This window comes from Lithobates pipiens, unplaced genomic scaffold (assembly GCF_037356315.1).
Source record: "Lithobates pipiens isolate NorthernLeopardFrog02 unplaced genomic scaffold, aLitPip1_a1.2 Scaffold_16, whole genome shotgun sequence".
NCBI lineage: Eukaryota > Metazoa > Chordata > Amphibia > Anura > Ranidae > Lithobates > Lithobates pipiens.
In genome coordinates this window covers 462,613,947-462,626,620 of record NW_027507748.1, presented here as the reverse complement: position 1 = coordinate 462,626,620, position 12,674 = coordinate 462,613,947, and the positions used below count along the sequence as shown (strand labels likewise).

General features: G+C 39.4%; 1 protein-coding gene across 3 annotated transcripts in view; it reads left to right on the top strand.

Moving 5' to 3' along the window:
• Window positions 1-12,674, top strand: part of MYO16 (myosin XVI) — a 555,564-nt gene that overhangs the window by 386,233 nt on the left and 156,657 nt on the right. For all 3 annotated transcript variants that reach the window (XM_077482903.1, XM_077482902.1, XM_077482901.1), the window contains exon 21: window positions 10,568-10,640. In XM_077482903.1, the coding sequence (XP_077339029.1) occupies window positions 10,568-10,640 (73 nt within the window). The remainder of the gene's footprint in view (window positions 1-10,567; window positions 10,641-12,674) is intronic.

Below are 12,674 nucleotides of genomic sequence, written 5' to 3'. Positions count from 1 at the left end.
GGGCGGGACTTCCATCCGTGCCCTTCGTGGAGCGAGTGCGGCGTTGCTCTTTCTGGGCCCTGCGCTGTTGTTTAGAGGCCGATGAACGCATGTCCCGAGTCTGCTCACCTTCCCCCGGACTATGGTGCCTAGTATTCCCGGCTGTCTGTGCTCCAAGATTGCGAATTCTAGCAGAATGAGCGGAGCTGTGGAGAAAAGCTGGCTGCCGCAATCACATCCGGTCACGCCCCCCGTCCCATGCCGTTTTTTTATTTAAAATTTGGTGGGAATTCCCTTCCGAGAGCTGATTATTCTCTGATTGGCCACATCCAAAGTCGCCTGGCCTGGGGCGACTTAAAGTCACATTGTAAGTAGCCCCAAGTCGTGTTGAAGTTGCTCCAAGTCGCACTGTTGTTCATACTCAAGTCGTGTCCAAGTTGCCTCTAAAAATCGCGCTGGAAGTCGTGTTGCCCCTGTGTGAATGGACTCTAAATCGTTTATTTTTTAACCAATTAACAAAATGGAAAGTAAATGAAAAGAAGAAAAGTCCAAATTAAACCAATATTTGGTGTGACCACCCTTTGCCTTCAAAGCAGTATCAATACATCAATTCTTCTAGGTACACTTGCACACAGTAATTTAAAGCGTATGTTCACACAAAAAGTGAGCTTCCACTTTTCAGACCCCTACCTCCCTCCGGTGTCACATTTGACACATTTCATGGGGGTGCAGATACCTGCATAATACAGGTATCTGCACCCACTTTCGGGAATAGACTCCTGCGGCAGTCATGCCGCGTTGTGTCTCCCCCTGCTGTGTTCTGGGAAACACACAGATCCCAGAACATAGTGGGGACCAGTGAGGAAGCAGAGTGTGACTTGTGCATGCGCAGGAGGGAACCAGGAAGTGAGGCCGCAGCGCTTCACTTCCTGATTCCCTCACCGAGGATGGCGGCGGGGCAGCCAAGAGAAGAGCGATTGCTCGGCTTCGGCTAAAGACATTGCGGGTGCCCTGGACAGGTAAGTGTCCATTTATTAAAAGTCAGCAGCTGCAGTATTTGTAGCTGCTGGCTTTAAGGAACTCGGCAGGTAGGTTTACACCTGCCTAACATTTTTACACAAAAATAAAAGATAAATAGAAATATTCTATTGAAAGTTGAAAATAAAAAAAATCAACATTTGAAGTAACATTCGCCCCCCCAGAAAACTAGATCCTCCCCCCCCCGTAAGCTAGATTTCTTTGGCTGAGGGATGACTCCGATGTTCAAGTCGAACATAAGTTCAACTCGAACATCAGATGTTCACTGAATTTAGAACATTATGGAGCGTTTGTGGGAAATGAAAGCGCCCGTCCGAACGACCCATAATGAATGGCAAAACCGTCAATGCATTGAGGGATTGCAATACATTACAGCAGCAAGCAGTTTTCAATTACATTTTTTCCTTTAGAAATATAATTTTTCTGTGGTACTGTTATAAACACATGAAAGATGTGCTACTTTACAGGCAGACTAAAGACAACCCCCAGGCATGATATTTAAAGGAATATTTCATTTTTATTGTTTCACTTTAAGCATTATTAAAATCACTGCTCCTGAAAACACAGTCAATTTTTAAAACTTTTTTTTGCATTGATACATGTCCCCTGGGGCAGGACCTGGGTCCCCAAACTCTTTTTATGGCAATAACATGCATATAAAAGTTTTTAAAATGAGCAACTTTGATTTTTCATGTTCGTGTCCCATGGACTTTAATGGTGTTTGCACAATTTTTTTGCTTGTTCACAAGTTCTTGTGCGAACCGGGGGGGGGGGGGGGTGTTCGGCTCATCTCTAATGGGCAGCATCATTCAAGCCACTTTCTCTCAGCCCAGGTCATCCTGAACCTGTTCCCAGCCTGTGACAACTGCACAGTGAGCCATTGCCAGGGCATGAACAGAATGACATCTTGCACTGCTTCTTTCTTTAAAGTCTCAGCCCTGCTGTACTGCTGTTTTCATAAACTGAGATGTGTTGTTTTTGTATTGTATATATCATTACACAGTGCTACTTTACTTAGGTGCATACTATGTTTGATATTTTTTAAATATATATTTTTATATATTATATTTTGATTATACTGTGTGTTCCAAATTTGAAGATATTAAAATTATACTAGTAAGTTATAATGTTTTTGCATACTCTCTGTATTCAGGAACAAATAGTTATTAGATTCCTTTGCGATAGATTTTAATATCTGTAGAAAAAGAGAGACCAGAGAATTCATTACTTGTGCATGAAAATTCATTAAATTCACAGTGATATCTGTACCTTTGGATAATATTATGCAGTGTTAGGTAATAGGAGGTATTAATGAATTCATCAAGGTCATATTTTCTTTCTGTGGTTTATCTGCACATATCTTTTTGTCTCCCAGGTGTATGGACCACATCAAATGATACTGTATTTCCAGTGTTTTATTATACATCCCACAGATCTCTTTTTCTGCCATCTTAAAATCTGGTACATTCACATATTTTCCATTGTTTTTTATATCTTGGTTTCCTTTTAGTTTAATCACAGTAGTTGAATTTCAGATCAGCCTCTGTATATGGCAGTTTCTCAGATTTTATCTGTTTGCCTTTAATAAATTGCATGTCTTGGGTATAATTCTGTTTCCATACTTGCTTCTATATTTTTTTTAGATACATGTGACTGAAATCATAGACCCCCCCCCCCCCATATTTATTTAAATGTGGCTTTACTCCATCAAAGATCAATATCTCTGTATACAGGGGTAATTATGTGACATGCCTTTGGGAATAAACCCTGTAGCATATATTTGGCAGATAAACAATTGGAGGGTAATAACAAGGTTGTCAGAGGGGGAGTTTTGGCTTTGCAAAGTACTTAAAAAAAAAAGAAGCTAATTCTATTTATAAATAAAAGTTGCTTTAACCCTATTTGTCTGTGATCCCCTCCTTTCCCCAAAAAATGTAATTTTTATTCATGTATAGAAGTCCCATGTCTTGTGTACACAGATCTAATAATCTGTTAACAAAAAAAGGACACATATAACATCTCATAAGAAAGCAACACACATTAACACATATTAAATATAGAAATACATTTCATTAAAGTGGCAAGTACATTTTATAAAATTTTACTAGGGGCATTGCAGTATGGTGCCTCAGGTGTGCTAAATTAATTTGTTTTCTTTTTTTTCCACCTTTTGCTTTTAATTTTATCTGGTAATCCAGCCATTAATTCCCTTCCTGCCTTAGGATGACAACCAAACTGCGTAGCATTGTCACCTTAAAATAGGGTGTGTGTTAGGACTACATAATATTGTGTATTGTCTAAAATTTGTGCATTTGTGTCCGGGGAGGCCGCCACTGCGAGACTGCACAGCGGCACGGTCTGTCACCGACTGTGTCCACCAGACACAAATTCACATCTTGTCTCTTACTAAATACCCTGGACTGACTATTTTCCAAAAACTAGTCATTTGAGGGATATTTGTACTGTCCTGTTGTTTTTAGGCCTCAAGAAATGACATCAATCAATTTTCAAATATATACCATAGTTTGTGGACTCTATAACTTTCCTACAGACTAAATAATATACACTGATTTGGTTTTTTTTCACCAAATAAATATAGCAGAATGCATTTTGATCTAAATCTGTGAAGAATAGTTATTTATTTGCAAAATGTTATAACAGAAATGAAGAAAAACAGGGTATTTTTTTCAAAAATTTTCACTCTTTTATTCCCAGCTTTGAATAACCACTTCAGCCCCGGAAGATTTTACCCCCTTCCTGACCAGAGCACTTTTTACAATTTGGTACTGTGCCGCTTTAACTGACAATTGCGCGGTCGTGCGACACTGTACCCAAGCGAAATTTGCGTCCCTTTTCCCCCACAAATAGAGCTTTCTATTGATGGCATTTGATCACCTCTGTGGTTTTTATTTTTTGCGCTATAAATAAAAAAGAGCAACAATTTTAAATAAATATATATATATTTGTTTTTACTTTTTGCTATAATAAATATCCCAAAAATGTTTTTAAAAAACAAATATCTTCATCAGTTTAGGCCAATATATATTCTTCTAAATATTTTTGGTAAAAAAAATTGCAATAAGCATATATATATTGATTGGTTTGCGCAAAAGTAAATTAAAGTAGTATAGTTAAACTATGGGAAAGATTTATGGAATTTTTATTTTTTATTTTGTTTTCTTACTAGTATTGGCAGTGATCTGTGATTTTTAGTGGTACTGCGACATTGTGGCAGACAGATCAGACACGTTTGACACATTTTTGGGACCATTGACATTTATACAGCAATTAGAGCTATAAAAATGCACTGATTACTGTGTAAATGGCACTGGTAGGGAAGGGGTTAACACTAGGAGGCGATCAAGGGGTTAAATGTGTTCCTTAGTTAGTGTTTCTAACCGTATGAGGATAGGAGTGACTGGGGGAGGAGACATATCATTGTTCCCTCTTAGTAGGAACAAACGATATGTCTCTTCTCCCCTGACAGAACAAAACCCCTGTGCTGGCTCTCATGCATGCGATTGCGGGTGACCGGCGGAGATCTCGCCCTCCAGCCACTTGCATGGGGTCCCCCCCTGTGCCACAGGCACATGCACATGCCTCTGGCGACTCTTAAAGGGAAAAACTTACCCATACGTTGTTTTGTGCAGCCGTGCCATTCTGCCAATGTATATCGGCATTAGCTGATCGGCAAGTGGTTAAATGCCACCAAAAAAAAGCTCTAGTCGTGTGAACAATGATAAAAATTTTGTTTGGGTACAGTGTTACATAAAAAATCCTTCTGTGTGCAGCAGCCCCTTAATACTTACCTGAGCCCCCTCTCAATGCAGTGATGTCCACGAGTACCTTGTCTCTCCAGGGACTCACACTCCTGTTTGGCTTTTGTCAGCAGCAGGAGCCATTGACTCCCGCTGCTGTCAATCACAGCGAGTGAGTCAATCAGGAGACAAAGGGAACGGAGCCAAATCGTGGCTCCGTGTATGAATAGACACACAGAGCCGTGGTTCAAGAGCACACCTGCTTGGGTGCCCCCACAGCAAGCAGCTGGAGGTAGGGGCCAGGAGCGCTTGCAGATCTGGGTTGGTCTGTGCAAAACCACTACACAGAGCAGGTAAGTATAACTTGTTTGTTATTTAAAAAAAAACAAGGTTTTAATATCACTTTAATTGAACAAGCTGCGCCAGATTTTGCACTCTCTAGTTTTAGTAAATCAACCTCAGTGTGAAATTATGACATTATGACAACTGCCAGGGAAGCTTGTTATTGTCCTAGGACACTGGAAACCGTTCGCTAGTTAAACTTATTTTAATATACAGTATTGGGTTTCATATGGTCACTCTTTCTTTGAGAAGAATTTTTTTCAATATAGGCAACTGTCACAGATATTAACAACAATATAAGTTTAGGGATGTTGTTGAATGCTTAGTAAATGTTGTACTCTACTTTCTTTAGGAAAAGCTTAATCTGTTTTGTAAACAATTGTTCTAAACTTCAATTACCGTATATAAAAGAGAGGGCTTGGAAACATTTTCCAAGGAAGAACTTAGCCTGAAGGATCATAAGATGTTGGTGGGAAAGTAATGTTTTTAAGAATATTTTGTGCAATAAAAGTGTCTTTAACCCCCCTGGCGGTATTCCCGAGTATGACTCGGGGTGAGATTTCAGTACCATTAGCGGTAACCCCGGGCCACACTCGGGATCGCATCGCTGGATCCTGGAAGAGGTTACTTACCTTGTCCCCGCGATCCCGCGATGTATTCCCACTGTGTATGGCGGCTGGATCTTCTGCATCTTCTGTCTGATGCACTGTGTGCCCAGGCTTCCATTCCCTGAGGGTGTCGCGACACAGGGAGGTGGAACCAGCGGCAAATTCAAACAGTGTAAAACACAAACACACTGATACATTGTAATACTATTGGATTACATTACTAAATAAAGTAAAATTGACCTTAGTTTGCCCTCAGTGCTTTATCCAGTGCCCTTGCTTGTACTTTCTGTCTGGAAACTGCTGAGCGACCATAGCATCAAAAAAGCGTGCCTCTACGTCAAAAGCTGCATATGACCTGCTGGAAAACAGTGACGGTGATACAGAATTGCTTGCAGAATTGAGTGATAGTGATTCGTGGGGAAGTTCGTCATCAGGCATGGAAAGCAATTTCAGCGATGATCTTGCAACTGTGCCCATTGATGTGCGGACTCGATGCTCGATTGACTGCAGTACAGAGCACACAGCACCCCCAAGATTCTCATTTACTGGAGCACCTGGTATCAAAGTGGATGTGGAAGATGACAACCCACTGGCATACCTCCAACTCTTTTTGACCGATGAGGTTATAAAAAAAATTGTTACGAAGACAAATCAGTACCAGGAACAACAAGCTGCTATGCATCAGAGGTTTGCAAGGAGCAGAAAGTGGGAACCAGTGACCAAAGAGGACATTTGGAAGTTTCTGGGCCTCATAATTCTTCAGGGAGTGGTGGAGAAACTCCTGCAGAAGTGGTATTGGACAACCAACAAATTACTAGCCATTCTTTTTTTTTGCATCGTCATGTCGGAGTACAAATTTTCACTTATAATGAAATATTGGTACTTTCAAAATAATGAAGAATTTGATGAGACTTCTCATCCAGCACCAAAACTGAAAAGGATTTGGGAGGTTTATCAAATTATTCAGAAAAATTTCCAGCAGACCTATGTACCAGATAGAGACATCAGTATTGACGAAAGTCTAATGGCCTACAAAGGAAGACTCAGCTGATTACAGTATATCACATCTAAGAGAGCACAATTCGGCATAAAATCATTCATGCTCTGTGAATCCAGCACTGATTACATATGGAATTTGATCCTTTACACCGGGAAAGGAACCAAGTTCAAGGAAAGATTCAGTAACTATGGAATGGCAACTGCTTCCGTTCTTACTTTGATTGAACCACTGCTGAATCAGGGCTACTGTGTAACCACAGATAATTTTTACAGTTCTCCAGAACTCTATAAGTTTTTTTTACAGCATAAGACAGATGCATATGGGACCTTTAGAGCTAACCGGCGTGACATGCCACCAACCTTTGGCAATAAAAAGCTCAAGGCAGGAGAAATAGTTGCCCAGCAGAAAGGCAAAATGATGGCACTGAGATGGCATGACAAAAAAGATGTGTGCCTAATGAGTACTATTCACAACACCTCTACTGTCATGGTACACACAAAAGGTGGAAAAGCCCTAATGAAACCCCAAGTCGTGATGGACTGCAACCATACTATGGGAGGTGTTGACTGAGCTGACCAGGCCATGACTTTTTATCCAGCCATGAGAAAGCAACAAAAAAAATATTACAAAAAAATCTTTAGGCACCTTCTGGAGCAGTGCCCGTGGAATGCTTTCATTCTAAAAAAAAGTGACAAGCCTGTGGTTCATGCAGACTTTTTTGGAAAGTTGCCGAACTTATATTTCTCAAGCACCAAACAGTGACTGTAAATAGATCTGGATGTCGTGCTGCTGGCATTGCGAACTCAGAATGCCTGACTGGTTGTCACTTTTTGGACCACATTCCACCAACAGAAAAGAAGGCAGCACCCACAAGGATGTGTGTGGTTTGCTGCTCTAAGCATGATGACACTGGAAGGAAAATCAGAAAAGAAACCAGGTTCTACTGTCCTGACTGTGACGTCGGACTTTGTGCTGTACCATGTTTTAAAATGTTCGATACCTGGGACGTTTATGAAAGTAATATGACTACCAATATTGCACCCTTGTTTGGCAAAAAAAATGTTAGTGTTTTTGATTTATTTACTAAAATGTATTGAATAAAAAGTATTATTATTATATTATTATTAATTTATGATTTTGTGTTTCAAACTTGCCCGAGATATCTATTAGACTCTGGTTTGGTCAGATTTAAGCAAGTTATTCCTAAGAATTACAGGCCTACAATATAAAATGACAAATTTCCATGTAAAGTAATAGTACTGCTTTCAGCACCTAAAATCTGAAATAATCATACCACCATGGAGGTTAAGTAGTTCTTAAGATGCATACCATCTGTATTAATAGCAAATCATCATGGTGTTCTAGTAGGTAGAAGACAATAGCTAGCAAGGACATTCTACATGCGTTTAAACAAGTAACACAGTTTATGTGTATTTGTGTGTATCCCCCTAAACCAGTAGACTGCTACTTGTGCTAAAAATCTCCTCTGCTGTGTCTCCTCACACAATGCATCACATTCTGTGAATGGGTGGTGGAATCTTGTCATTCCACCACCCATTCACAGAGCGCGATGACAATAATCAGGCTCCAATCACTAGGGTGTTTTTAGGCTTCTCAAAAAACAAGGCAGCAGCTCCTACCTACAGTAGCTCTTCTGTGACCCTCTTCAGAAAAGAGTGTCTCTGTTCAATCCCGCTCTCTTCAGATGTGAACTTTAGCAATTGGCTTGGTATTCAGGACCCTCTGCATATGGCTCATACTGAGACCAGGAACGGACAGCAATATTGTCCTCCTCCCAGGGAGGAAAGTTTTGGGGACACCTTTCCAGAAATTTTTCTTATCTTCCCAGATTATACCTCAAATATAGTTGCCCAGAAATTACCTAGGTCTGGTAAACATTATTATCCCAAAATAATTAATACAGCCTTCTCCCAATAACAGACACAAGCAATCTATCCCCTGAGCTTGGGGAAAACATGCAGAACCAATAAAAGGTAAAACTCAGCCCAGGCTTGTTACATCCTAGTAACAAATTCTAAATTTATTAGCAACACAACTGCAGAGGGCACTAAACACATAAAAATGGATCCCATCATGTACTATATACCCATAATCAATTTATTTGTTTAATGTAGGCAGTAAACAAAACAATGCATTTAGAGAGAACTGTATGACATTAAATCAGTGGCAATTAATAATCATGCAGTCAGTATCAGTTATGCAATAATAAGAAAAATAATACAATTTACCATAATGATAAATCACATAGTTAATAGGTTTGTGTTTCCCATTGCTTTGTGACACATTTTATAGGGCAACATTAAAGATACACCGACGACAAAGATATATATGCCTAACCTATCATATATATTTTGTTATATAGCCTGTAAGGCAGAGCAAGAATTCAGCAGAGGACATAAAATTTTCATATGTGACAGGTGCCACAAATAAATGTCAAATGTTTTTTGATGGTGTCAAATCTGTTTGTGCCACTATATCTGCAACACTGCCATATCTACATTTTGTTGTGAAAGGGTTTTATTTTTTAAGTAATATTGTTTGTGAATTCATTGTGAAAAAAGTAGCTAAAAAACAAAAGCATGCATACTTTAGAATGACATTATAATGTTTTTCTCATTATGCATAAAACTTGTAGTAAGACCCTCTTTAACAAGGTCCCTAATGGTTTAAAGTAGGGCAAATTTCCATTACAACAGACCATTAGAACCTTTGCAGCATTCTTGCAAACAAAAAGACAATTTTGCTAATGGATGGCGATCCTTTGATTTTCTTTTCATTCATGATAATGATCAAATTCAAACTAATGTATTGCTTGTGAAGTAACAGTAATCTAATAGTCTTTTCATTCATGATGCATCAAATAAAAATTCAGATTTGTTTTTTCTTTCAATAGAATGTTGTAGCAGTTATATGTAAAAAGTAATATCCTTTTATTCTTGATATTAATCCTGTGAATAAAATAAAAATGTAGAGATCTTTGCCCTTCCGTTTCAAAAAGTCTTCTATGACTTGAAAATATATTAGCTAGAGATATTCAATATTTTGGTTTTATTTGAAGATATTCAGCTTTGTGGTTTACAATTCAAGTTGTACAAGTTATGCTATACACAAATGTTAATAATAAAGTTATATTAAAAGCTCTACTGATATATATAAATATCAAGTAATAAAATGGTTGAAATTCCTTCCTGGAGAAAATATTTAATACATTGGCTGATGATCGCATATCTTGGGGCATAGGATATTATGACCATACATCTAGGCCTTGCTTCATGTGACCAGTGCAGGATCAAGCACAATTTCTTTTGAAAGAAAAATATTTTAACCCTTTATTCCTTTTTATTTATCCATCCCTAAAAGACTGTTGAGGTAAGTTGGTTAACCATCATCCATATTTTAAATTCAATACAATACGTAGTGAGTTACAACCGTAGAACAAGTATACAGACAGTGAAGTCTAACATTTTGAACACTTAAGCTGGGTACACAAAAATTGGCTGGTTCAGTCAGTGTGTCAGCAATCTGTCTGACCGACCAGCTTTTGTCAGAGGGACATGCTGGAAAATCAGCCAATGGCTGCGAACGCTGACCAGTGTTTTCTGCTGTGGGGGGTGGGGGGGGGGGGGCAGAATACAATAGCACAGTGAGGGAGATTGGTGCACCAACATCCTTTGTGTTGCTACAGTGATCTTTCAGTTTATTTTGCTTTGACCCGTTGAGCAACTCATTCTTGGCAGCTCTATTATTATTTAAGTCCCCCTAAATATAACAATTATTTCTGCATATTGTTGTCAGATAACTTTTTTATTTTTACATTTTAGCTATCCACCCCTTACAATTGGAATGTTGGACATGTTTGGTTTTGAAGAATTTCAAAAAAATTCATTTGAACAAGTAAGTGTGTTTTATTTAAATAAATGTATTTAATGTATTTCTATTTATTAAAGGATTAAGCCAAACTACTGGTGTCAGAAGTTACCGTAAATTATTCTATAATTTTGGAGAACACAAAATACTGCCCCAAATAAAGTCTTGTCTCCCCTACCATTGTAGTTAGCCTGTGCTTTGCCCATTCAGGTTAAAGCTATAGGTATATCTCTCCTTGACTCCAACAGCACAGATTGAACTTCTTCACTCTCCTGTTACACAGTTCATTGCCAGGAACTGAAGAAAATAGGTGACATGGAGTAGTAGGCGACTGGACCTATTATTACTGTAACATCATTGGCCCTGTGTAAGCTACAACTCTGGCTTTTCATAGTTAATAAGGAGCTTTTCATTTTGCTCAAGGATACCTGAATAGATTACTAGGAATTTTGAAAAGAAGACATGCATTTTCTGCAGAGGAGGGATGCATTAATAAGCTCTTATCAGATTGTATATGGCAACTTTAAGGATATTTGATTGTGGAAGAGTCCGGTGCCACATACAGTGGTCTGCTCTGTGTAGCTATATGGTTGTTGAGGTTTCTGCACCTAAAGGGAAGCTATAATGTATTTTCAGTGATATACCATCACTGAATTAGATACACTATTGCTAATATATATATATATATATATATATATATATATATATATATATATAAGGATTGGCAAGACCCTGAAACTGAGCTGCAGCACGGTGGCCAAGACCATGCAGCTGTTTAACAGGACAGGTTCCACTCAGAACAGGCCTCGCCATGGTCGACCAAAGAAGTTGAGTGCATGTGCTCAGCGTCATATCCAGAGGTTGTTTTTGGGAAATGGACGTATGAGTGCTGCCAGCATTGCTGCAGAGGTTGAAGGAATGGGGGGTCAGCCTGTCAGTGCTCAGACCATACGCCACACACTGCATCAAATTGGTCTGCATGGCTGTCGTCCCAGAAGGAAGCCTCTTCTAAAGATGATGCGCAAGAAAGCCGTTTGCTTAAGACAAGCAGACTAAGGACATGGATTACTGGAACCATGTCCTGTGGTCTGATGAGACCAAGAAAAACTTATTCGGTTCAGATGGTGTCAAGCGTGTGTGGCAGCAACCAGGTGAGGAGTACAAAGACAAGTGTGTCTTGCCAACAGTCAAGCATGGTGGTGGGAGTGTCATGGTCTGGGGCTGCATGAGGGCTGCTGGCACTGGGGAGCTACAGTTTATTGAAGGAACCATGAATTCCAACATGTACTGTGACATACTGAAGCAGAGCATGATCCCCTCCCTTAGGATACTGGGCCGCAGGGCAGTATTCCAACATTTAAAACAACCCCAAACACACCTCCAGGGCGACCACTGCCTTTCTAAAGAAGCTTAGGGTAAAGGTGATAGACTGGCCAAGCATGTCTCCAGACCTAAACCCTATTGGGCATCTGTGGGCCATCCTCAAATGAAAGGTGGAGGGGCGCAAGGTCTATAACATCCAGCAGCTCCATAATGTCGTCATGGAGGAGTGGAAGAGGACTCCAGTGGAGCTCTGGTGAACTCCATGCCCAAAAGGGTTAAGACAGTGCTGGAAAATAATGGTGGCTACACAAAATATTGACACTTTGGGTCTAATGTGGACATTTTCACTTATGGGTGTACTCACTTTTGTTGCCAGCGGTTTAGACATTAATGGCTGTATGTTGAGTTATTTTGAGGGGACAGAAAATTTACACTGTTATACAAGCTGTACACTCACTACTTTACATTGTAGCAAAGTTTAATTTCTTCAGTGTTGTCACATGAAAAGATATAATAAAAATGTGAGGGGTGTACTCACTTTTGTGAGATACTGTTTACAGTGGTGTGAAAAAGTGTTTGCCCCCTTCCTCATTTCCTGTTCCTTTGCATGTTTGTCACACTTAAGTGTTTCGGAACATCAAACCAATTTAAACAATAGCCAAGGACAACACAAGTAAACACAAAATGCAATTTGTAAATGAAGGTGTTTATTATTAAAGGTGAAAAAAAATCCAAACC